The sequence below is a fragment of the Sesamum indicum genome, linkage group LG4 (genome assembly GCF_000512975.1).
Source record: "Sesamum indicum cultivar Zhongzhi No. 13 linkage group LG4, S_indicum_v1.0, whole genome shotgun sequence".
In the NCBI taxonomy this organism is placed as follows: domain Eukaryota; kingdom Viridiplantae; phylum Streptophyta; class Magnoliopsida; order Lamiales; family Pedaliaceae; genus Sesamum; species Sesamum indicum.
Genome location: NC_026148.1, coordinates 10338527 through 10365425, shown reverse-complemented (window position 1 = coordinate 10365425; position 26899 = coordinate 10338527). Strand labels below are relative to the sequence as shown.

The following is a 26899-nucleotide window of genomic DNA, read 5'->3' as shown; positions in this document are numbered from 1 at the left end:
TTCAAGTTCATGCATCTTCAAATAAAGAAAAAGGGAAAATTCTCTATTTCCAACTTTTTTTTTTTTTTTTTTTTTGGGGTTGAGTCCGTCGCAATAAGAGTGGCGCGTGGTTGAAAAACACAGTAAAAGCAAGTGATGAGAAGATATTTTGAGGCAAAGAGAAGGAGGGTTCAAATTTGAATCCTCAGGAAGGGGCACATGATGAATGCGGTGACGCGCTGCCAAATCCAGTCGACATCTCTTGACCCCAATCTCTTTGTTCAGGTGCGAGTGCATGCACGCTTGTATGATTTTATCGACCACAAACTTGCGAAGTTTTGTTTAATGATGCCCCCTCCTTGTTTCGATTTTTTCATTTCCTTGTCTGTGCGTCTTTTTTTTTTTTTTGTGTGTGTGTGGTGTGTGGGTGTGTGGGTGTCACGGTAGAACATGTTTTATTTTCATTTTGAACATAGAAGAAGTGAGGTGTTGCTTTTATCTTCTATGTCAACGAATGCCATCTGCGTCTTGTTACATTTGTCATTCTCCTTCAATTTCTAAGTCTTCATTTCTATCTACACAACCATTTTTCTCGTGCAGGATGTCACCATAATTTCACAATATTTTATGCTCATTACGGGTATTGTGTGTCTTTATGGTCTATTTATGTCCTTTGTAACATTTTTGTGTACTTGCATATATGTGTATTCTCATTTTTATTTACCTGATATGAAAGAGTATTTATTGGAATAAGAGCAATAACAGGAGAGGAGAGAGTGCATTGTCCCTCTTCTTTTTTTCTTTCAATATATCTCGTTAGCAAGAGTGGTCTTCGATTGATTTACTTTACTAGAGGGGATATAGTGAGAGAAAATGAGTGGAGGATTGATAAAATCAGATAAATGCTTTGGGAAGAATCATCATCTGAATGATGGTGACTCCTCCTCGTCCTTTTCTCCTTCCTACTCTTCCTCTTTCTTCACCTTCGCTTCAATTCCTGCAATTTATACCTACAATTTACCTGATTCAGAAAAGTGCCTTTAAATCCTTAAAAAAAAAACAAAAAAGAAATAGAAAAGTACCTTCAAGGTAATCCAACTACCCATACTGCTCAAAAGTAACATGAGATCAGAAAATAAACCAAAATCCAAAATGCTATAAATAAATGAGACGGTTAACAGAAAGCAATTAGCACCGGGTTAGCTATGTATTTACTAACGCATTTCAACAAATCCCAAGCGACAAGAAACATAAATCACATAAGACGTCTCAACCTTTAACAAAGTTAGCATAAAAACTAGTAATGGATTTTGATTACTTAATGAAACTTACCTCTCTTCCAAAAAGTTAAAGCTAGTGTCTCCTTCAGTAAAGGAATCATTCACTTTCTAATGAAGAGCCACACGAACAGCTGTGCCATTTATCGAGCAACACCACAGATTCAACAACTTATAGGCCTAATCTTCTAGTTTCTGCAATACCAAAACTACATTACTTGGAAACTGTTACCAATCAAATATGTATGAAACTGCCCATAAGCACCTGAAGGCAGAAAAATAACAGAAACTTGGGCAGGTGAAGATCATTACCTGATAAACAGTAAACCACATGTAAGCACAAGCATGAGTCAAGCATCAGCTACAACAAATATAACTGATTAATTGTTCCTGAGCAAAATGACCATTTTCTCTCTTCCATGCGAGTACCCAAAAATCAAGGTGATGCTACAGAAACTACCATTGATTCAAGGGTGAAAACTATACAGACCGCTATTAGCAAGAAGGAAATTAAAATGGCTAAACACACCAAGTCAGGGTTCAAAACTACAACATTTTGTATTGCTCACTGGCAACCAATTCAAGAATTGGTTAGCAGATCATAACCACCCAAGGCATTTATCTGATTTTATCAATCCTCCACTCATTTTCTCTAACTATATCCCCTCTAGTAAAGTAAATCAGTCCAAGACCACTCTTGTTAATGATATATATTGAAAGTAAAAAAAGAAGAGGAACAAGGCATACTCTCATATCCTGTTATTCCTCTTCATTTCAATAAGTAGTCTTTTATATCAGAAATAAGTAGTCTTTGATAAAATTAAAAAAGAAATGCAGTAGCTGATTAGAACATATAAAAATATATTCCTTGACATCATGATCTCAACAGAAACCTGCTACACCAGATCATGATTTTCAGAGAGGTTGATCCAGAAACTAAACAATATTAATCACAAAATCATTAACCTAATACAATTACATATATAAAACACATTGGGAAATGCTGCAATCTTCTATACTCCAATAATAGCACTGGGTTCAAAAGAGCAAGCAATAATTAAGCTCGTCTTGATGCCCACCGGCAGGCTTCCCCCAAAGCATCGAACAGCAACCAACAAGCAAAACAACTTTAAACTCAATTAAATTCCAAAGCATTACTGCAATATTTCAACTAATAGAACCGATCACATGTGGGAATCACACATAGCATAGTTAGTAAATATCAGAATTCTTACAACCAGAAGAACAAAACAATTAAAATGATACATTATATCAAACTGAAAAACAGCAAATGCACCAAACTAATGCATTGTCCACTAAGCTAAAGTGGTTTTCATCAAGAAGCTTATGAACCACCAGATTAAAGATTGAATAGGGCACACTTAGCAGCAGTTTAGAGGAGCATTAAAAGCACATGACATATCACCCACTATAGAAGCTAGTCCTCTTCATGGCGATGTTTCCTGCTCTTCTTCTCAGATCGCTTCTTGCCCCTACCCAATCGCGAATTATCTGAAGTACTGACGTCGAAATCAGAGTCTGAATATGCCTTCCTACTCCTCCTTTTATGCCGCAGATCAGCAGAATCATCAGAAGAATCATCATCTGAATGATGGTGACTCCTCCTCGTCCTTTTCTCCTTCCTACTCTTCCTCTTTCTTCGCCTGCGCTTCAATTCCTGCAATTTATACCTGCAATTTACCTGATTCAGAAAAGTGCTTTCAATTCCCTAAAAGGAAAAACAAAAAATAAATAGAAAAGTACCTTCAAGGTAATCAAACTACCCATACTGCTCAAAAGTAACATGAGATCAAAAAGTAAATCAAAATCCAAAATGCTATAACTACATGAGACGGTTAACAGAAAGCAATTAGCACTGGGTTAGCTTTGTATTTACTAAGGCATTTCAGCAAATGCCCAAGCGACAAGAAACATAAATCACATAAGACGCCTCAACCTTTAACAAAGTTAGCATAAAAACTTATAATGGATTTTGATTACTTAATGAAACTTACCTCTCTTCCAAAAAGTTAAAGCTAGTGTCTCCTTCTAGTAAAGGAATCATTCACTTTCTAATGAAGAGCCACACGAACAGCTGTGCCATTTATCGAGCAACACCACATATTCAACAACTTATAGGCCTAATATTCTAGTTTCTGCAATACCAAAACTACATTACTTGGAAACTGTTACCAATCAAATATGTATGAAACTGCCCATAAGCACCTGAAGGCAGAAAAATAACAGAAACTTGGGCAGGTGAAGATCATTACCTGATAAACAGTAAGTCACATGTAAGCACAAGCATGAGTCAAGCATCAGCTACATCATATATAATTGATTAACTGTTCCTGAGCAAAATGACCATTCTCCCTCTTCCATGCAAGTACCCAAAAATCAAGGTGATGCTACAGAAACTACCATGTGATTCAAGGGTGAAAACTATAGAGACCGTTATTAGCAGGAACGAAATCAAAATGGCTAAACACACAAAAGTCAGGGTTCAAAACTACAATATTTTGAATTGCTCGCTGGCAACCAATACAAGAATAGGCTAGCAAATCATAACCACCCAAGTCATTTATCAGATTTTATCAATTCTCCACTCATTTTCTCTCACTATATCCCCTCTAGTAAAGTAAATCAATCCAATACCACTCTTGCTAATGATATATATTGAAAGAAAAAAAGAAGAGGGACAAGGCACACTCTTCTGCCCTGTTATTGCTCTTCATTTCAATAAGTACTCTTTCATATGAGGTAAATAAAAATGAGAATACACATCCATGCAATCACATAAAATGTTAAAAAAGGACATAAATAGACCACAAAGACACACAATACCCGTAATGAAGATAAAATATTGCGAAACTATGGTGATATCCTGTACGAGAAAAAGGGTTGTGTAGATGGAAATGAAGACTGAGAAATTGAAGAAGAAAGGCAAATATAACAAGATGCAGATGGCATTCGTTGGAGCAAAAGATAAAAGCAACACCTCATTTATACTATGTTCAAAATGGAAGTAAAATATGTTCTGTCGTGACACACACACACACACCGCACACGCACACACACACACACACACACACACCCGTAAATAAGCATAAAATGTGGCGAAACTAAGGTGACATCCTGCACGAGAAAAAGGGTTGTATCGATATAAATGAAGACTTACAAATTGAAGTACAACGGCAAATGTAACAATTCGCAGATGGCATTCGTTCGCGCAGAAGATAAAAGCAACACCTCACTTCTTCTATGTTCAAAATGGAAGTAAAACATGTTCTACCGTGAAACAAACACACACACCCTACACACTCACACAGAAAAAATGATGCACAAACAAGGAAATGGAAAAGCCGGAACCAGAATGGGGCATCATTTAGCAAAACTTCTCAAGTTTGTGGTCGATAAAATTGAAAAAGAAATACAGTAGCTGATTAGAACATATAAAAATATATTCCTTGACATCATGATTTCAACATAAACCTGCTACACCAGATCATAATTTTCAGAAAGGTTGATCCAGAAACTAGATAATATTAATCATAAATTATTGCCCTAATACAATTATATATATAAAACACACTGGGAAATGCTGCAACCTTCTTTGCTCCAATAATAGCATTGGGTTCAAAAGAGCAGCAATAGTTAAGCTCTTCTTGATGCCCAGAGGCAGGCTTCCCCCAAAGCATCGAATAACAACCAACAGGCAAAACAACTTTAGACCACAAAGACACACAATACCCGTAATAAACATAAAATATTACGAAACTATGATGACATCCTGCACGAGAAAAAGGGTTGTATAGATAGAAATGAATTTCTAAAAGAAAAAGGCAAATGTAACAAGACGCAGATGGCATTCGTTGAAGCAGAAGATAAAAGCAACACCTCACTTCTTCTATGTTCAAAATGTAAGTAAAACATATTCTACCGTAATACACACACACACATGCACACACACACACACACACACATACCCCACGCTCACACACCCCACACACGCACACACACACATACACCCCACACGCACACACCCCACACACGCACACACACACATACACCCCACGCACGCACACATACACACCCGTAAATAAGCATAAAATATGGCGAAACAAAGGTGACATCCTGCACGAGAAAAAGAGTTGTGCAGATAGAAATGAGGACATAGAAATTAAAGTACAATGGCAAATGTAACAAGACGCAAATGGCATTCGTTGGCATAGAAGATAAAAGCAACACCTCACTTCTTTTATGTTCAAAATGGAAGTAAAACATGTTCTACCGTGACACACACCCCACCCACCCACACACACACACACACACACAAAAGATGCATAGACAAGGAAATGAAAAAGTCGGAACAAGGATGGGGCATCATTCAGCAAAACTTCTCAAGTTTGTGGTCGATAAAATTGAAAAAAAAAATGCAGTAGCTGATTAGAAAATATAAAAATATATACCTTGACATCATGATCTCAACAAAAACCTACTACACCAGATCATGATTTTCAGAGAGGTTGATTCAGAAACTAGATAATATTAATCACAAAATCATTGCCCTAATACATTTACATATATAAAACACACTGGGAAATGCTGCAACCTTCTTTGCTCCAATTAATAGCACTGGGTTAAAAAAAGTAGCAATAGTTAAGCTCTTCTTGATGGCCAAAGGCAGGCTTCTCCCAAAGCATTGAATAACAACCAACAAGTAAAACAACTTTAAACTCAATAAAATTCAAAAGCATTATTGCAATATTTCAACTAATAGGACCCATCACATGTGGGAATCACACATAGCATACTCAATAAATATAATAATTCTTACAACCAGAAGAACAAAGTAATTAAAATGATACATTACATCAAACTGAAAAACAGAAAATGCACCAAACTAATGTATTGTCCACTAAGCTAAAGTGGTTTTCATAAGAAGCTCATCAACCACCAGATTAAAGATTGAATAGGGCACACTTAACAGCAATTTAGAGGAACCTTAAAAGCACATATCACCCACTGTAGAAGTTAGTCCTCTTCATGGTGATGTTTCCTGCTCTTCTTCTCAAACTGCTTCTTGCCCCTACACACTCGCGAATCATCTGAAGCACTGACGTCAGAATCAGAGTCTGAATATGCCTTCCTACTCCTCCTTTTATGCCGCAGATCAGCAGAATCATCAGAAGAATCATCATCTAAATTATGGTGACTCCTCCTCATCCTCATCTCCTTCCTACTCTTCCTCTTTCTTCGCCTGCACTTCAATTCCTGCAATCGATACCTGCAATTTACCTAATTCAGAAAAGTGCATTCAATTCCTTAAAATAAAAAACAAAAAAAAAAAGAAAAGAAAAGTACCTTTAAGTAATCCAACTACTCATACTGCTCAAAAGTAACATGAGATTAGAAAGTAAACCAAAATTCAAAATGCTATGAATACATGGGACGGCTAACAGAAAGCAATTAGCACTAGGTTAGTTTTGTATTTACTAAGGCATTTCAGCAAATGCCCAAACGACAAGAAACATAAATCATATAAGACGTCTCAACCTTTAACAAAGTTAGCATATAAACTTGTAATAGATTTTGATTACTTTCATAAAACTTACCTCTCTTACGAAAAGTTAAAGCTAGTGTCTCCTTCCATTAAAAGAATCATTCACTTTTTAAAGAAGAGTCACAGGAACAGTTGTGCTATTTATCGAGCAACACCACAAATTCAACAACTTATAGGCCTAATATCCTTGTTTCTGCAATACCAAAATCACATTACTAAGAAACTGTTACCACTCAAATATGTATAAAACTGCTCATAAGTACCTTAAGTCAGAAAAATAACAAAAACTTGGGCAGGTGAATGATTAGTTCTTTACCTGATAAATAATAAACCACATGTAAGCACAAGTATGAGTCAAGCATCAATTGCCATTATTAAGTTTTGAGTGCAACAAATATTATTTTTGAGTTATTTCGCTCAAATTAAAGTAGATATATTTTACATCAATTTTTAGTTATATATTTTTAAAAAATCTGCTAAATTCAATAAACCAAAAGTATCTATACTATATTATAATTGGTAAGTTAAAAATTGTTGACGTGTATTTTCATAATTATCTTTTGGTAGTTCTTCTTTTTGTTTTCAATTTTCTCATATATCTTTATTTTCGTCTCCGGTCTTATATTTTAATCTTTTTTAATATTAAATTATCATTTTGTATGTAAAGTTAAATATTTTTTTATTTATAAGGTTTTTTTTAAGAATTATGTACACATGTAACGTGTGCCACATGTTACTAGTCTTAATCATGAATATCAAAAGTCATATATTAAAATGAAAAACTAAAATGTTCAATCCCTACGCACTAGCAAAAGTTGGCAATGTGTCGCCATCCAATGGGAAGACGATTACCCCCAATGACAGATAAGGAGAGGACGCGTGTCAGGACCTCGTCGTTCCTGATTTCTGAGTCCCCCGCGCATGGGGACCCCACCTACCTCCAAAAAGCAGCAGCAGCAAAGGGACCACCACGCGCCTGCCTCGAGAGTCGCACACGATTCCGACCCATGGCTATAAAACTGGTGGCCCCCATTGAACTCGGATAAAACTTTTTTTCTGCAATGACTCCCCACCCTAAGCGGTGGACCACGCGCACGTGCATCGCCTCTACTCACGTGCACTTAAATCTATTTGGAGTGCACGAGGCCATGACTCACCGCATTGCTATCTTTCTATGAATATCTTTTCATATTATGCTTTTTAGTAAAAGTTATTTTATAAAAATAATATCTTTGTATAGAAGAATCGATATGGACGAAAGTATTTTTTTAATTGAACTTTAATATTTTATTTCTTGCATATTAGTTTTTAAATTATTTATTTATTTTTTTCATTATAAAATATTCAGTTCGAACTATAATTACTGTCTCGTAATAATTTTTGCAACCTTCATAACTCATACGAATATTTTGTCTCAATCATAATTAATAATTGTGCCTTACTATTGACATTGTGTTGTTGTTTTTCCAACCCCCTAATAATAAGAGTTTTTGACTGATATGATTTTTCATTAACAATTATAATTTTATTTATTTTTAGTATTGTTTTACTAGTTTTGAAATAATATCAAATTCTCTATATTTTTAAGTAAATTAATTATAATTATGAATATAAATATTTATATTTAATAACAACCACTAATTTTATTAATTATATACCAATCATCAATATCAAATAAATATTTATATCAACAACTATTATTAAAATATAATAGTATCTAGCGTTAAAACTAACTCCAAATATTGGGAAATGGGATTGAAAGTCATATACCTCAAAACAAATTTGAATTTGGCATTCACATAATAATTGTTAGCAAATAAAATTATTATTATAATTCGTAAGAATTTAATTATTGAGGTGATGAAATAACTGTGTGACTAATGATGGTTTATCCTAGTATTGATGTTTTATAAATAAGTTTAAAATTGTAAATTTAAAATTCAGAAATATATAAATATTTATTTTATTTTATGTGAATATTATTATAATTTATTTATTATCGTATTAATACATTAGTTAAATAAAAAATTATTATAATTTTTGATTAATGGTGTTGGTCATAATATATTGATTGAATTAATATAATAAAAAAAACATAATAAGCATGGGAGGGGGGCCCACACGTGTGAATTCCCATTGCAGTGGAAAGCAGTGAGTTACAATGTACATTACATTAATGTATCGCCCAATATTATAATTGAAACTCCATTTCACCGTCTCTCTTTTCATAGGTCTTTCTCTCTCTAAACCTACAGCTAAGGAATGAGGCAGCCACGGCCACCACCACCAATATCATTAATGAATTCTCACCATCAATTTAAATTACTCTTTATTAGTGACCCTGTGATGCGAATTGATTATTAATTTTGCCATTTTCTGCATTACCATTTTCGAGTTTGAATTTCGACAAAAGTTGGATCTCCCCAATTTCAATTTTATGCATTATCAACCCACTAAAACTCTGCGATTCAGTGAGAGTTGAGATTGATTATTAAATCGCAATATTTGGAGGAATTTCTGAGTTGGGGATAATACTCATTTTGCAATAAGATTCTTCTTTACTAGTTGTGAAAGACACAAAGAATTAAATCCGACCTCATCTTTTTATAATTATCCAAAACCAAAAAAGAAAAGAAAAAAACAGAAACAGAAAAATGAAGTTATTTACAGAAGCATAGGTGGAGGAGGGAGGGAGTCGTAAACAGGCTAACTAAAAGTAGTTGGAAGAAGAAGCAGAAAAGGATGAAAACAGAAAAAAAAAGGGTGGGTTCTCTGTTTCACAATCACAACTCAGGAATTCCCTAAAACCCTAATCTCTCTCTCTCTCAGCCCCCCATTCTTTTCTTCAGGATTTAGGCGATGGGGTTTGATTGTTATTCCCTGAAGCAGAACCCACCATAAACTGAAGCTCCCTCTTGTCGTAAATCTCCAAGGAGAAGTCCCTCAGCATTTGTGTTGCGCTTGTGCTTGTGCTCATCGATGAACTTGAACTGCTTGCTGCTCCTCCCATCGTCCTCGACCCTTTCTTTTCGCCGCTCCCACTATTGCTGTTCGTCCCCACTTCACTCTCCGACACGCCGCCGTTCCCACCCCCGAAACTCACGAAATTAGATATCGGTCGCCCGGCGACGTTGAAAACTGGTGTTGCTGTGGCGGGTATGGCCCAGAACTGAGGCTGACTCGACGGGCCCGCGGCGCCTCCACCAGTAGGAGGGATCATGAAAAATGTCCCGCTAGGAAATACCGGGACTAGCCCTTGAGGTGCAATGGGTGCGACGGGGGCAAAACTGGAAGCATCATTAACCTCATAGAACTCGCTGTTGGAAGCCCTTTTTCTCCGCTTTCTAGGAGTTTCAGGAGCGGAGGCGGTGGCGGAAGTAGGAGTTGTCGGGATTTTCAGCGTACCGTTCACGGAGACAGCGATGGCGGGTACGGTGCCGGTGCCGGTGGCCTCGATGATGGCTGGCTCAGCCCTCTCTAGTAGCCAGCGAATGGTCTCGCCATCGGACTTGTGGCCGAGCTCCCGCGTCAGTTGGAATATACGAGCCGCGCACGCCGCCGGCATCCGGATTCTCCGGCCGCGCCCTTCCACCTTCGTGTGCCGGTCCTTGCTCGACCTCTTCGGGGGAGGCGCCGCCACCAGCGCTGTCTCCGGAGCCCGGCTCACTCCATCCTGAACGGACCCCTCCATATCCGACGGCTCCTCCTTCAAAAGGGGCGCACCATCAGAGGGCGGCGGCGGCGGTGATGGGTCAGTTTCGACCGCGTCAACAGCCGCGATTGTGTATTCATTGGGGAGGAGAGGGTCGGCGGAGGAGACATCGTCTTCTCGGGGTTCAAGATTTTGGTGGTGCGTGGGGTGGTGGTGGCGGTGTTGGGGGAGAATTGAGGCCATGTGTATAATTTTCTTGGAGGAGAAAAATTTGGACCCACTTTTATCTAACGGGTGATGGGAGCAAAAGAGGGACCCCCCAAGAAAACCTATATAGTGTGGGGGAACAAGAATCGACGGTCATTCGTGCTGGTGAGCTCAAGGGGGGCCGTAGGATGGTGACACGTCGTGGGCCCCACCTATTTAGGGGTTAGAATAGTTACCAGATTATATGTAGGGATTTTGGGTGGGTTTTTGCTAGGGTTATCTTATAGTGGGGAGAGTTGCACCATTATAAATGTGGGTGGTCCAACAACCCAATTAATGGGTGCGGGTTGCCCACTTATTATAATCATGGCCCATATTTGGACAAATGTTGAACAAGAATCATATAAATACTTCATTGGTTTCAAATTTATTTTTAAATACTTTGGTAAATTTCATATCACAAATCCAAATCTTTTATTTGCATTTGTAACAAATATTTATTATAAAGTTACTAATTAGCCAATGTGATATGAAAATACTTATTATATATTTCATGGGTCAACAATAGTACTTTTGATAATTGGATTGCAATGTTAATTAATTTAAAACAATTATTTAATTTTTGATTGAATGCAGCATGCGGCACTCACTTACAGCCAATTATATATTTCTTTAAGTTATATAATAGTGTGAATTAAAATGAGTTCTCTTGATATGTGCCATAATTATAAATTTTTCATTAATATTTAAAAAATTATAAATATTTTTTTAAAACAAATAATTATCTAATAAATATCCAATGTAATAGACTGTCATAAAAAGATATTGTTAGACGATCATAAATTATAAAAAAAAATATTTATAATCATATCAAAACTGTAATATATCCTGTACAGTAAGAAATATTTTAGATTTATAAGATCCATGCGACTTCCATTTGGTCACGGAAAGTTATGTACTATGTGAACTTTTTATTGTTTCTTTTTCTTTCTCTAAGGAATCGTCTCTCTCCTCTCTCTCTCTCTCTCTCTCTCTTCTATAGTTGGTCAACTGTTGATAGTCTCAACGAGAGAATATTCTTATTACATAAAAGTAAATAAACTAGTAAAAAAAAAGGATATATTTTACTTTTAGTGATGATCCAATAATTTGGCAAATATGTGAATGAAAGATTTATAAACGGAATTTTGTAGTAGAAAGGTATGTGTATAAATGTATTTTGAGTGAATTGACTATAATATTATCAATAATATTATGAATTATAATTATCAATAATTAATATGCACTAATTATTAGTATTATTTTTTTATTAATGAAAATGTAAGAAAAAGGAAAAGGAATGTTTGAATTGATTTATAGAAATAATATTACAATTGAGATGGAGAGGAAATGTAATGAGATTGGTCAAAATTAATTGCATTTAAAGCCACAAAACACAAGGCAATGAGCTTTATTTTTCAAGTGGTCAAAATTACCAATTCACAGGATGAAATTTACCTAATTTTGGACCTGATCTTGTATTTATTTTTATTTTCTTCCTCAACACATGCTATAAATGTATTATCCCTCTCGAAAAATTCGAATTCAGGCCTTATTTGGCTGAACTTGAATCAATTAAAAAGTAAGCATAATATATTTATTATGTGATTGGTTTACACTTCAAGAAAAGTGATCAATCACATAACAAGTACGAATACTTACTGTGTGATTGACTTAGTTCGATCAAACTTGATTCGGATAAGAATTTTCCTTCCCCTAAATTAGATTGAACCTAGCATTACATTCATGCAATCATTGAAATAATATACAGATTATATATATACATTATTTTTTCTAATTTATTATCGTACTATAATTATAATCTAAATTGGACGGATCATTTCAAATACCATTTCTAAAACCATCTCAAACAGGTACTCCAAACTAGTAGATAATCGTTCTAAATACCATTGTTATTCCAGTCTCTAATATGTCTTCCAAATTAAGAATGATTGTTCCTAATACCAATACTAAAACAGTTTTACAAACACGTTCCTAATTAAGCAAAATAGTTCCTAAACCCGTGTTAGATTATAATTTCAAAATCCGTTCCTAAATTTATCCCATTTTACAAATAAAAACAGTTTCAAAATTCAGGCATGAGTATTACAAAGCTCGTTCCAAAGTTCCCCGAGAAAATAATTTATTCATTCCAAAACCTGCCATAACCATTTCAACTCAAAAACAAATCTTTTTTGGATAAATTCAACATTAGGAACGATTTTTGGGGACAGTTACAATTGCCTTCCCAACTGGGAATGGTTTTTTTATAACAATTTATATATTTTTGTAACACCAATTGTAAGGATGGATTTCTATTCGTTCCAAAACCATTTCAAAATCCACTCCAAATAAGTTTTGTGTCCTGAAAATCGTTCTAAAGACAAAAAAAGAAAAAAAAAGAAAAAGAAAAAAATCATTCCAAAATCCCATATTTTTTTGTAGTATAATATACCTCCTTCGATAAGGCAAAACTACAACTTTTGGCTAGCATCCGCATCCAGTAGGGTCCAGCTATAACCCATTTTGCCTAACCTAGCTACGTTGACTCCCGATTGTTAATCAGTTTTGTACTTTGGAGCTCTAAATCACGTCACGTTGCTCTCTAGTAATACAGACATTTGACTCCATAAATATCCCAACACTTTTCAATTAACGGACATTATTTATTGCTTTCATATCACTTTATAAGATTTTCTTTGATTTTTCAAATTGACTTAAACATCGAAAATACTTAGTTTGGGACTTCCAACAAGCCTAATGTACTTATTTTTTTCAAATTCAGAACACCCGATCCAGACTACTCTCACAAAAACCTCGAATTTAAGTGGGATCATTTACATTCTTGAAATACGAGATAAATATAAACCTAAACCAACAAAGCCATCTTTAACATATTTACTATTATGAAATAACAGCTTCCAAAAATAATACATCAAATCTCTTTATTGAAATAAATAATTTCTTGGGAGTGAAAAGTATCTATTGTTGTGTAAGGACATCCTCGACAACAAAGCTTTGGTTATATACGATCTAAGTTCATGTATTTATCACAATCCATGGTCAGATATATGCATAGATTAGGAAATTATGATCACTTTTGGGAGCTACTTGTAATTTATCTTAATTTAAATGAAATTCTGTGAATTGCTTGCCAAAGTCAGGACACAACCAACATCTCCACCAAAACTCAAATTATATTGAAGGCGAAAACATTGGATGACCCACGACAGTTAACATCATATGTACTTAGTCTACCACTATTTTGGTGGGTTGTTGTGCGCCACCATTAAGTCAGAAGATGGGCTGGGGCCCAATTTCTCACAAATTAAAGATAAATTTTGGGGAGAAATGTCTTTCTCGTATGAAGCACTAATTTATTTTTGACGTATAATTGAATTAAAAAATTATTTAAATTAAGAACAGAAGCTGTTGGCTTTTTTTTTTTTTTTCTACTACCTATTTTGGTTTACATGTGCCGTTATGACTAGTGATCGAGAGGGTAGAAAATGATAGGGAGATTCGGCGTGGGATTCACTAAACCTCCGTAAATCTTATAAGTCGAGTCTTATGTTGGTCATATAGGTCACCGACGCATAGAAAAAGGGCTTAAGAAGCCAGTCCATTCACCCTCGTCTGCTAGCAAGATTAGCAAAGCGAGAAAAGACAGAGGGAGGGATGTTCTACCGAACTGAACTAATAATACTTTTTCATTTAAAAAGAATGGTGAAAGAGGCCTCCTTGCATTGCCCAACTAGAGCGAAAAACCTTATTCTGTTAGGTATCTTCGCCTTTTCGTCTAAGATTCCTTATTTCGCTCAATTGGCATTACCTAAGACAGAACGAATTGATGGAGAATCCACCATATTTCACTTAAAATGAAAGTAATTCGACGAATAGGTTTAGAGTAGTCAATTCAAGACTTATAGTAGGACTTTCTCTTTCGGGAGATTACCACTCTAACTAATAAATCTTACATATATATATTTCTTAAATTATGCAATTTATTACATCATAATGAATGAGTAAATACATCAATAATTTAAATAAAAAAATACGTTCAAACGAAACAATTGAACAACAAATCATTATAAAAGTAAGCATACACCTACATTAATTGAAATAGAACTCACGACTTTTCGATTGCGATGCATCAACCTAACCAATCAAATAATATCTTGTGGACGTAAATCATACAGATTAACTCCTCACTTGATAATAACATTTTGGAGTTTTACTAGCATGAAATAAAACTCAAAACAAAAATGTAGTTTTTAAAATTTGGGATATTTTATATCTACAGTTAGAGAGATATCATGTAAGTAGCACATATCAAGGTATCAATATTCATAAAAGACAAAATATATAAAGTGGACCACAACTATGATCCACCAACAATATTGTAACATAAGCAAACCATGATCAAATTAAGAAAAATATAAGAATATATGATTTTCTGGACATTTTTCTAAATAATTAATAATAATTCCAGAAAATAAATATTTTATCTAATTTTTATTAGAACCACTGCATAGAAGTAGTTTTATTACTAAACGTTGTGGCACGTCGTTCCTACATCTATATAATAAATATTTTTTTATATTTTAAATTATATTATAAATAAGAGCAAAATATATAAGCCAGTACATTATATTAATAAAAATAAATAAATAAATAAATAGTATTTGATCAATTAATATAAATTTTAAAAAGTTGAATAAATTAATTATTTTATTATGAAGAGTATTTTTTACTTAAAAAAAGATAGTGTGGTGTTATTAACAGCCGTTTGTGAGTGTAAAAGTGCATATCTTTTTACATTAGTATAAATATAAATAATTTTTATGCAACCTTATAAATATACATTTTTAAATATTTATTATTATAGTCAATATTAAAATTGAAAATATTTCCCATGCCTTGGCACGGACTTTATACTAGTAGAGATATAGTTTAGAAACCTATGTAAAAATATTGTACTTTCAATTGTAGTATTTAGCATTGTTCCCTACTAAATTTTGGTTTTGGCATCCAAATGTATAGTTGTGAGAAAATCTAAATAAAAAAGTAGTGAATCATGACTTGTATCATTGGTTTGGTGAACAATTGTGACTTTTGCATTGGTTCAAACCGCTAATAGTGTGTGTCTGAACTTGCCACCGCTGACAATATGACAGGTGCAACTCAACTTTAATACCCTGACAAAGACAAATAGCAACCTTTTCCAAAAATTCAACCACCTAGCAGTACCTAAACTAATTATTAATTATATATTTTATTTATTATATAATTGGTGTATAATTCAAAATTTTAATTATTATAATTTAATAAATTATTTTAAAATAAGAATTTTTCATTACGTAATGATGTCATTTTGACTAGCTTTATACTTTTAGGCGCATTCTACATTTCTTTTGGTCTACTATCTCAAAATCTTGAGTCTGAATTTTCTAGGAAAATGAATGTTCCAGATTGCATGAAAAATTCTATAAGAAAAGAAAAGAAGATATGTCTTGACTCAATTAATAAAAATTAAATATGTTCTACTAAAATTTTATGTATTTGAAATTCGTGAATTATATATACGTTATGTCTATGATCCTAAACCTATTCTAATTTTGAAAATATGTTACATATATTGTATTTTAATTATATAATCTATCTTTTGCGTTTATGAAATTTTGATGAAAAATACATGTTAAATTTTCGGAACGGAGATATTCGTACTTTTTTGCTACCACTCATTTCTTGATTTAGAAAAATAAAGTATTATCTCAAATAAAATATATTTCAAAATTATGCTAATTTTTTATACGTATAGTGATTATATACATTAATTAAATGAAATAAAAATGATCAAATTTTATTTAAAACTAGTGTTACTAATCAATGGTGAAAATGCTAATGAAATAGTACAAGAATATCATCATCCTCACCACCATTGATGAACAGCACAACCCTTGTTCCTCAGTTGCAAGAACAGATCATAACACTGAGCATACGAGTAATTAAACCTGTTAATCCTCTCACCCGAACAACACTTCACATACCGATCGAAATGGCACTCCATGAACAGCTCGTCGATCAAGCACATCGCCCCCCTCTCCACCAACTCCTTCACTAATCTGATCTCTGTCCCCTCTATATCCATCTTCACCACCACAAAATCCCTCTCCCGCACCGTCCTCTTTAGCCAATCCACGAAATCAAACGCCGGAACTCTCGTCACCGCCGAAAGCCCATCTGCCTCCGCTGTCTGCCCTTCGATTCGGCCGAACGGCCGCATTCTCCACACTTTGTCCTTCACGATTATGGGCTTGCTGCCGAAGACCACCGTCTCGTTCTTCACCCAGGCCGCGTAGGGCAAGAGGGTGACCCCTTCTCTTGATTCGTACTGTTTGTGGAAGGCTTTGTCGGCTTCGACGGCGTAGATTTCGAAGGTTTTGTTCTGTTTTGGGTATTGTTTGAGGAACCAGCTGCCGATGCTGGAGTCGTAGTCGCGGGCGCCGAGGTCGATATAGATGAATCGTGAGTTGGTGCTCAAGTCGACCATGGATGGGAGGTATTTGACGTTCTTCTCTTGCTTGCCGAGTCCCTCCCATATCTCCAATGGCTCCTCTGATATCAAGGGCTCCAGCTGGGGGATGAGTTTTCGCCTATACTCAGGAACACGGCATTCTTCCACCTGTTGCCGGCCCAGGGCGGCCGTGCTAAGGTTCGGGTAGGATTTGTTCCAGATCACGGCGAGGCAGGTGAGGAGAAGAAAGGCGAGGAGCATGCCGTAGATAATGAGCTTGAGGGGAGGGGCATATTTGGAAAAGACTGGTTTTCTTGAGTTCATGGCGATGGGTTAATAATATGGAGGGAAAAAGGAAAGGGGGGGGGGGGGGGGGGGTACGAAAAGAGAGTAAGGAATGGCTGTCATTTATAACTGGTAGGCGTGATACATCGTTTCAATATGTATATGATAAGTATCATAATATAAATTATACTAGTGTTTGTGGGCAATTTGAGGATTTAGAAGAGTGGGAGGATGGAAAATAAATAAATAAAATTAATTAACTAAATTAAATATTAAAAATATATAAATTAGCAGATAATAAAAAATGAGATACCAAAATAGTGCTCTCACTTAATAATAACATATAAATTATAAATAAAAATAAAATATAAATCAACATATCATATTTTAAAATTAAAAATAAGAATAAAAAATAAAACTAATTTCAAAATATTATTTAATGCATAAAATTAATTTAATATCACATTAGGGAGTATTTGTGAAAATTTTTGCTTTTACAAAAGTGATTTTTATAAAGAAAGTTGAAAGTTGTAGCAGAATCTAAAGTGGCGCAATGTTTGTAGAAAAAATAAAAATAGACAAAAGTTAAATTAGATAGTGTTTGGAAAAAATCACTTTTAAAATAAACTTAATTGATTAAAGACTATTTTGTCACCGTATGTTAAAAAGATATTATTTTTTATTATATTCGCTTTTGCTATTTGTCAATAATACTTATTTTTCCTTAAAAATAATAAATTTTATTTTGCTTGGTATATATCATATTTGATTTTTTCTAAAATATTAATAAAAAAATAAAATTTTAATTTAATAATACTTCCACTAAGTAATATAATTATTGATTCATACACAATAATTAAACCTGCATGAATGAAAAAAAATATTTTATTAATTAATCATAGCCATTTAATTTATATTTTTTATGATAAATGAATAATATAGCAAATAAAATATAAAAATTATAAAATATTTAATTTGTAAAAGTGTAAACTTGATTATTGTTAAATTATTCAAATAATTTAAAAATTTTAATATCAACTTTAAGTATGAAAAAATTAAAAATAAAAAGGTAAAATTAAATTAAGGTTATTATAATGAGGGTAAAGTAATAAAACTAAAGTTGAATTTATTTAAAAAACAAGCCAAACTAGCTCGCGGATGCTTCTAACTTTTGATTTAAAAATGTTTTTCTTAGTAATTTTTAGAGTCAGAAGCTAAAAAGTATTTTTCTGAAACTTGCACAAACACTCCCAATGTCACGTACAATGAAAAATACTTTTTTTTTTTTTTTTATAATTATTTGTATAGAGGATGATGGAATTGAATGAGGTTATTTATTGTATAAGGGTAGGTAGTAGGTGGGGCATGGGTTGTGGGCTGAATTTTCAAGGGTTTAGGGCTGAAATCTCAAGAATTTGGAGATATTATTGTTCACCTAAGAAGAATTCCTGCTTCATTTGATCTTAACAGAATACTCAACTAAACCATAATCAGATTTGGAACTTTTGCCTTGATTTTTCCTTATTTTTTTCAGATTCTAATTCAAAAAAATAAATAAATAATTTGTATAAAATAATCACTTTATATGGTCTCACATACAGTGCCAAAATGAATAATTTAGAAAAAGGGCTAAAGGTATTGAAGGCGGTACTCAAATCAAATTTGATTAAAAAGAATATAATTGTAGAGTAAAATAGCAAAAAATTGCATTAATTTGTAAGAAAAATAACAAATATTTATAGTGTTATTTTTTATATGATTTTACGATTTTATCCATCATTTTCGCTATACTAAATTGTTTAATTTCTATTATTTATTCTAACAAATTGAAATGGATAATAATGTAATTATGCCTGAACCTGTTGTTCCTCCAGATTAAAAAATATTATCCTATTCGTTTTATAATGTATGGTAGCAGCTTGGGAAGAAGTGTGGACGTACAAAATATCTTATTTATTATGGTAAGTTGCTCATGTTTTAGCGTAAAAAACAAATAGCATATATCATTTTTGTTGTTTTTATTTGACAATAGATTCTCTTTTGATATAGAAAATATAAAATTTAATTAAAAGTCATCTTTTTAATTAAGATGTCTATGGGTGTTCGAGCAGGAAAGGGGCGGCAACGGAAATAAAAGATATTTCAAACTAGCCGTCTTCAAATATAATTTCTGAAGCAAGTAAGTTTAATTTAATTGACGAAGTTGATATCTTTATGTATAATTATAAGATTATGTGTTCCAAATTTTGTTGATGTGTGATTTGTTGTTCGATTTTCAATTAAAGGTAGTTGTTGATCAGTTAATAAATATTTTATATTGATTATTATTAATATATTGGTGTTATAGTTTGCAGTGATCGAAATTATGATATAATTGTTATTATTATCTTTTTTGAGAAAAGTAAAATTTCATAGGGTAAAAACTGAAAACAGACAATTTCAGGAGTGTTGACTGTTAGTTCGGTACCATAATATAATTCACATGTCATGAGAATGAAGTAAATTAACATGTGATTGGGCAACTGGTGACCTCACAACAAAAACTACTACCAACATTTACACAACAGACTCTGTATAAGTTTGACATAATTATACGTAATTGTTATAATTTAAAAAATTACAGATATTTTTTATAGTTTTGAAAAATTATAAATACTCTTTATAGTCTTGAAAAATTACAAATAGTCCTATCATGGGTTATTACGAGAGTATTTATTAAACAGTCGTTAATTCCAAATAGCTATTATAATTTTTCATACAACGAGTGGTATTTATAATTAAGTCAAACCTCAAGGGGAGCCTGTTGCAATTTACCCTTAGGTCTACGTAAAAGTTTCTTGTATTTTGCAAGAGAAGAGTAGGACGATGCGATGAAATGCCAACTCAAATGTCTTTACTTCAGAGATGTTTGTTCAGTTTTGTCATATTAATGGTAGAATTGAATGCTTTCCAACTCAAAATATTTGTAGAGCCTGTGAAAGCAAAGGCCTGAAAGATTGGTTTACCAACCTCAAAACTGTATCCTTTTCTTGAGCAGCCTCGGATAATTTTGAAGACTTCCATTCTGCCTAGGCAGCAAGAATGGCCGAACGCTGGTTTTGTTGTGACTTTCAGCCTTCAGGAACAAAACAGTCGGGAAAACAAGTAACTGTGACAGCCCTGCACGGTATCAAGCAAAGGGCATGTCTGACAAGCCTCCTCCACAGCTCGGTTCATCCACTTTGTCGACAAATCCTCAGCAATTGGAGCAACCTGATGTTGTAATACAGCTGCACCTAGAGGTCCAACCAAATTTAGCCTGGTTGCAGCAGATATAACATCTCTCATGGTCACAAACATGTACGCTTTCTGAGTGGTCTCGGCTTCAAATCCAAGAAGTCCACATACAAGCCCAAAAATGGGGGCGTGGTGGAAAGAAACAGCCCCACTGCTCAAAGCTTCACTTCTCATCATTTTGAGCGAGGGAATTTCTGAAAAAACTGAAGCAGCTACTCTCATAAGTGCTGATCCTTGAGCTATTGATGCTTTACGACCAACTTCGTTTGTCAGCATAGCGTTCAACAATCTGTCGAGTTTATGCCATGTTTGTGTATCAGGAGACATGGCTGCGGCATAGACAAATGGTAGAAGCAGGCTTCCGGTATTCTCCAATACATGGATTACATAAGTTCGTAGATCTTCAGGCGAAATGACCAGGCGAGCTTGCATGGCTGCCTCCAGACCAAATGAATGAGCAAAGCCACCAGTAGGGAGTATAGAATCTAACAATTGCCATTGACTCCATAGCCGAAGAGAGCCTGATGATGAAGATTTATCTTTGTTATCGTTTGCCTCCCCCACAAACTCCATACAAGGCACAGTTTGCACTGGCATACAGAAACATCAAACAGCAATTTAAGCAAGAATCTAGCAAACCAAACTATCATAAGCTGCCTTACAAAAGAAGTCACTTAGACCAAAATCTCATGCAAAATCAGAAATGAATTGACAGTCTAACAAAAGCCCACTTGCTAATTCAATTGTGCATCCTAAATTATCCTGAATCCATCCCAATAATAGTTCAGGGAAAGCAAATGTTTTACACATATGAAGAGGCAACTGAAGGATCATAGCCTCCACTGTTTCCTTGTGTTTTAACCTGAATTGCCTGCTTCATCTTATCTTATCAAGATACATCATTTTTTCACTCTGGCACTAAATTCATCACATTTCTCTCACATATTTTGTTATAAGCATTTTCATAAAATATAACTCGGATATAGAACACTCCTTTACAGTAAAATAAATGCTAGACTTATCTGAGTTGATTTCTCTAACTAGAAAACCACATCTTGCCCCCAACTAGTCAGCAGCAATCAAGGCAGTCTAAAGGTATCCCAGAATGTAAAAAACATAATCAATCTTACTGGGAAAGGGGAAAAGTAATCCAATTATCACTGTTCTCTATTGCAGCAAAACAAGGATAAATTTGATTTGCTCTCCTGGAAGGGAAAACAAAGAGAAAGTGAACAGAGGAGAAAGGTAAAAGCATTGGTCCGTCAGATTGTATGCTCAGGCAATCAAACATTAGATACAGAAATCAGGAAAGAAAAATGGGTTCTTGAAATGCTTAAACAGATAATAAATGTACCAAAAGGATCCAGTAAATTTTAACTCCACGGTTGGTAATTGAGTATGAAATCCATGAAAAGTCAAGAATTTATATGCCACAAGAACCTGATATATGGAAGTAAAAGGGGAGATATATCAAATGAATTTGATCGCAGGTATTCAAGTTCTACACCGGTTCAAGCACAGAGGATTACCTGAAAGCAGCTCTTGCTTTTGACGGGACAATTCCCACAGAAAATCACAAACAGAAGGTCAACAAAGAAAGAAAAAGAAGAATAAACAAGAGTGGGAGAAATTATACCGAAGGAAAGAGCGAGGACAAAAGGCGGTGGTTGACCGTGAACGTGAAAGCTCTCTTTATTGGTGTTTGGTAAATTGAGACGTAGTTTTGTTTTGGTGAGTGCAAGCCAAATGAAATTGTTGTTAGCTTTGGCTTGTTGAAGGTAAAACTAAACTGAGTTATGTAGTTAAATTTCTTGAAATGCTTTTTGTTTAGTTTGTCTCTTTAACTTAAAAGAAATTTGATTATTCTAAATCATACATGTTCTTTAGAAAAAAAGCCCTCGAATTTTTTAATTGTTTCGAGGCAAATCGTGGTCTGGAATCAAACCACTGATAATTATATTGTAGCGCTGTACGGTTAAAGTTAGGGAGGGTGATTCCTGATCCCGCTGATCAGGTGTTCGATGATATGCCTGTGCTAGATATGTTACGGATGAAGTCCCCTGCTTCTGTTTGATGCTTTTCCACGTTGTATTTGTGGTTGTCTTAATTTATTGAATGGTGCGTTCATTTATCAACAATGAAAGATAAATATATATGTTGAAACAAAAATTGCATTGTCAACACCTCAAAGATTTGGAAGATTACAGTTTGAGCTGATAGCAATCAGGCTTTGTGTTTACACTTCTATAGTCTTTTGATTCAGGGCTGTGTATCTCCATCTCTCCTTCTCGACAAAGTCCGCATCCAGGAACTGGGCTATGAAAGCCCAGAGCCTATAAATGTCTTCAAAGTTGGCCAAGAAAGTAAGTGCAACAGTAACCACTGCGATTCCCTGATCCGCTTTTCTGCTTTTGCTTCTTGCCACTTCGTTCTCTTTGATGTTTGTCTCTAATATTCTCTGCTTCTCTCCTTCAAACTTTTCAGGGAACCAAATGTGGTGCAACAATCCATGGCTGAGAGAAATATTATTCCGGGCGGCTAGTTTCTGTACTAGAGCGGGTTCAACCTTTTCTCCTTTCCAGTCATATAAATTGAAGGCCAAGGCTGGTCCGCGGTCAAATTTTACCTTTGGCCCATAGATTGTCACCAGGGGAAAATTATCCAATCTATTAGGATGCTGAAGCTTCATCAGTGCACTAACCAGCCAATTGATTAAGTACCTTCCTCTGCTATTGACGAGCATCAATCCCAACGAATCCACATGATCCAAGCATCTGCACTGAATAATTGAGCCTTCATTTTCTGTCAATGTGTGCCTTTCTTGGACTGAAACAATATGTTTCTTCAATTCGACTTGTTCTGGATGTTCCGACCTGTTCTCAGTTGGACAGGATTGCTTTTCACAAACATCACTGGTCTCATTTTCTTCAGATTGTCTATCCGTTGAATCTTGCTCAGTGTATGGAACAGTAGAGTTTGATATATTGTCACATTCTTGCTTTATCCCAAGTCTAGCGATTTGTTCAAGTTCTGTGTCTGTACCTGAAGAATCTTCAGGGAGAAGCAAGTTCTTTGCTGGTGTAATGGATACAATTCCTGCACCTGTTGCATCTTCCAGCATTGGTACAATGGATTTCTTTACAAAGAGGCATCCAAATCCAGTTGGGTTTTCCCCGAAAACTTTGTAGAAAGAGCAAACAAGGAAATCAGGGCGGAAAAGAGAAAGGCCAAAGCTGTCCATGTCTTTTGGTCCCAATGCACAGGCATCCAGCAAGACATGCCAGCCGTGTTCCTCTGCCATTGTCATCCATTGATATGAATAACTGGCTCCCGTCATTCTTGACTGAAGAGGGAACACAAATAGCCCTCTATGTTTCTTCTTCTTCTTCTTCCTCACAATCATCTTCCGCAGTTTTACTGAGTTAATCCTCAGCCTCGGCCACTTGAACTCTGCTGCCATGATACGGGCCCCTCTCTTCTCCGACATACTAATCATGGAGTCCACCGCCTCGCTCTCATGGTCATAAACTGTAAGTAGCTTTCGACTAGATTGGAAGGGGTATGATTCCGCTACAAGTTTGAAAGCCGATGATCTATTCGCTGTGAACACCATACAATAATCATTTTGAGAAATGTTCAGGAAATCCATAATCCTGTTCTTGATTCCAGATTCTAGTTCTGATCCATCTCCACCATGTAGGAGCTGCGACTTGAGACTCGCCGACTTAAAAGTTATGCCAAACAATGGGAAATCAGATGAGGTATCAGAGGCATTCTTGGACTTAACCTGTGATTGTGAAAATAGACCGACGCCAATGTAATCAAGACAAACATGGTTTGAAAGTGAGAGCTCACCATATTCTCGAGCTCGTATCTGATCAACTGGAGCAGTATCCGAGTACTTGGGATAAGTTTTGATGAACTGAACAAATGATTCTTGCAAAGAAGGGATGGATTCATGGTTGGTGAAGTGGGTATTGGGGAAGAACGAGGACGCCGTTGTGATGGCAAAGTTACGACGACAAGCTGCAGATGTGCTTGTCGTCTTTGCAATAGGCTGCTCAGGCTCAGACACTCTCAGGATGGGAGTTGGATAACAACCGTGAAAACACAACTGAGTTGCCTCCTTCACACAAGGTGAGTGCATCTTTCCTATGTTTTAATGCTCAAATACACTCCTGAATTTCTTGGAATCAGTATGCATTGTTTTTTATAGAACACTGATGCTTACTTGTTAAGACAAGTGTGGAAAAAGGTATTGTTTAAAGCATGCTGTCAACACTGAAACTCTTTGTGGAATGGGACAGGGAAAATGATTATATTGAATGAGTTCTTGACCTTTTCCTCGAAATTTATTAAAGTTTCCTTTTTCTTTTTCTCCCACTTTTATTTATATCTTTTTCGTAATTGCTGTCGCATGTTTGCCAAAGTTGACTTAGCATGATGACATTGGCAAAGGGGAAGCGGACTGATTAATGCTTTCCCACCCACCCCTATCTTCCTCTCTACACCCATACAGATATCCTCTGGTACATAAACTCGGCCTGAAATCAGGGTAATCGCTTTCTGATTATATTTTATTATTGGGATAATATTTGTCAATTAAAAGTGAGATTTGCCGTTGAAATTCTTGCTTAAACTAGATTTTAAAACCTTATTAATTTCTTATCAATGTATGTTATGTTATAGTTAACCCCGAAAAGACGGATCTCCACTCCAGATTGGAAACATAACCAAACATGAAGAAGATCAACTCAACCCGAGAATTTCAGCCATTGGTCACACTGTCATCCCACAACTTAAGTTCGTCATACAGTGATTAGTTATAAATATTCACCAGTATGTTCTGTAAAGGTATGCATTTATTAATTTGAAATTCAACTTTTCAACCCTATATTTATTTAAATCAGGAATCTATACGAATTTAAGCATTAAAGAATTATAATTAGAAATCACGCAACCAGTAGTTTAACGAGTTTGTTTGTCTTCATGTTAGTGTTTTATTGTGAATTTTACAACAAATAAAATCTGTACTAAAAAAGAGCTGTCATAAGATTAACTTTCTTCATTTAGAAATAAATAAAATGAAAAATGAATAAAAGCTAAAGGAAGACAGGGATTTCCGTAATGGCCGGCATCAGGACATTGAAGCTGGCCAAAAGAGGCTTATCACTATTACTGCCACAAAGAATTTCTTTTATAAAGTAAGTGTTTTACAGATTTTCAGCCACACCAAAGTTGAGTACGCGGACCATATTTGGTTAAATGCAAATTACTTCCTGCTTTATATAAAATGAGTAAATTAGTTTCTGTAAAAAAGAAATAGCAAATTATTCTCTAAGGAAAAAAAAAAAAAAGGATAATAACCCTTACACGAGTTCATGTAATTCACGTGTTTTTTAAAAAAATTATTTTTTTTTAATTTTTAATTATAAAATTATATTTATAGTCTTATTTAATGACCATTGGATCTTATTTGTATCTAAGGTCTAAATTGAAATAGTAAATCTGCGACCCGAATTTTAATTTATTTTAATCCACGGTTAATATTTAAACAAATATATAAATTTAAACAAAATAAATAAATATATATAAAAATATTATTATATATAATTAATAGCAATATTATATATATATATATATAGAGAGAGAGAGAGAATAGTAACATGAGGGCCGAAGAAGGGGGAGGGTAGCGGGGATGGGAAGAGGAAGGGGAAGGGGCAGGAAACGGAGACGGCACAGAGATGGAAGGGGGATGCGGGCGACGAGGAAGGGCGAGGGACGCGGAGGGAGAAAGGGAGGGGGAGGTGACGGCGACTGCGATGTGGAAGGGAAGACAGAGGGACAGAGGTGGTGGAGGGAGGGTGAAAGGGAGATATTATACAAAATTATATATTAATTATTTAATTAAAATAATATTTTATTTAATATATAATTTTATATGATGAAATAAATATTAATATATATTATATATTTATATTAAAATAATATTTTTAATTTTTAAAAACTATATCCCGTCACACAAGGGACGAGTGTATTACTCCTCCCCCTTTAAGGAAGTGATTGCTCATTTTTTTAAAAAATAGAAAAATAATTTGGTATTT

General features: G+C 34.7%; 4 protein-coding genes across 10 annotated transcripts; all 4 read right to left on the bottom strand.

Moving 5' to 3' along the window:
* LOC105160534 (transcription factor TCP19) lies at positions 9463-11040 on the bottom strand. The gene has a single exon (XM_011077959.2). The coding sequence runs from the start codon at positions 10712-10714 to the stop codon at positions 9665-9667; it is 1050 nt and encodes a 349-aa protein (XP_011076261.1). The 5' UTR covers positions 10715-11040; the 3' UTR covers positions 9463-9664.
* LOC105160713 lies at positions 16650-17558 on the bottom strand. Its single transcript, XM_011078192.1, has one exon. The coding sequence runs from the start codon at positions 17556-17558 to the stop codon at positions 16650-16652; it is 909 nt and encodes a 302-aa protein (XP_011076494.1).
* Positions 20396-22716, bottom strand: LOC105160532 (urease accessory protein F). Of its 6 annotated transcripts, none has more exons than XM_020693361.1 (4): positions 22325-22716; positions 22150-22235; positions 21926-22000; positions 20396-21385 (listed from the first exon to the last, which is right to left on the bottom strand). In XM_020693361.1, coding segments are annotated over exons 3-4 (750 nt in total). In that variant the 5' UTR covers positions 21927-22000; positions 22150-22235; positions 22325-22716; the 3' UTR covers positions 20396-20636. The 6 variants fall into 6 exon arrangements, with proteins under 6 accessions (XP_020549020.1, XP_011076256.1, XP_011076254.1 ...); XM_011077954.2 differs by lacking the exon at positions 21926-22000 and having other exon boundaries at positions 22325-22340; positions 22432-22716; XM_011077952.2 differs by lacking the exon at positions 21926-22000.
* Positions 22923-25063, bottom strand: LOC105160533. 2 transcript variants are annotated; one of them, XM_011077958.2, is made up of 2 exons: positions 24651-24899; positions 22923-24519 (listed from the first exon to the last, which is right to left on the bottom strand). In XM_011077958.2, the coding sequence occupies exons 1-2, from the start codon at positions 24753-24755 to the stop codon at positions 23032-23034; spliced, it is 1593 nt and encodes a 530-aa protein (XP_011076260.1). In that variant the 5' UTR covers positions 24756-24899; the 3' UTR covers positions 22923-23031. The 2 variants fall into 2 exon arrangements, with proteins under 2 accessions (XP_011076260.1, XP_011076259.1); XM_011077957.2 differs by having other exon boundaries at positions 22923-25063.

Bases quoted from the DNA above. Each gene is read 5' to 3' on its own strand.
- LOC105160534 (XM_011077959.2), bottom strand. From the start codon at position 10,714: ATGGCCTCAATTCTCCCCCAACACCGCCACCACCACCCCACGCACCAC.
- LOC105160713 (XM_011078192.1), bottom strand. From the start codon at position 17,558: ATGAACTCAAGAAAACCAGTCTTTTCCAAATATGCCCCTCCCCTCAAG.
- LOC105160533 (XM_011077957.2), bottom strand. From the start codon at position 24,942: ATGCACTCACCTTGTGTGAAGGAGGCAACTCAGTTGTGTTTTCACGGT.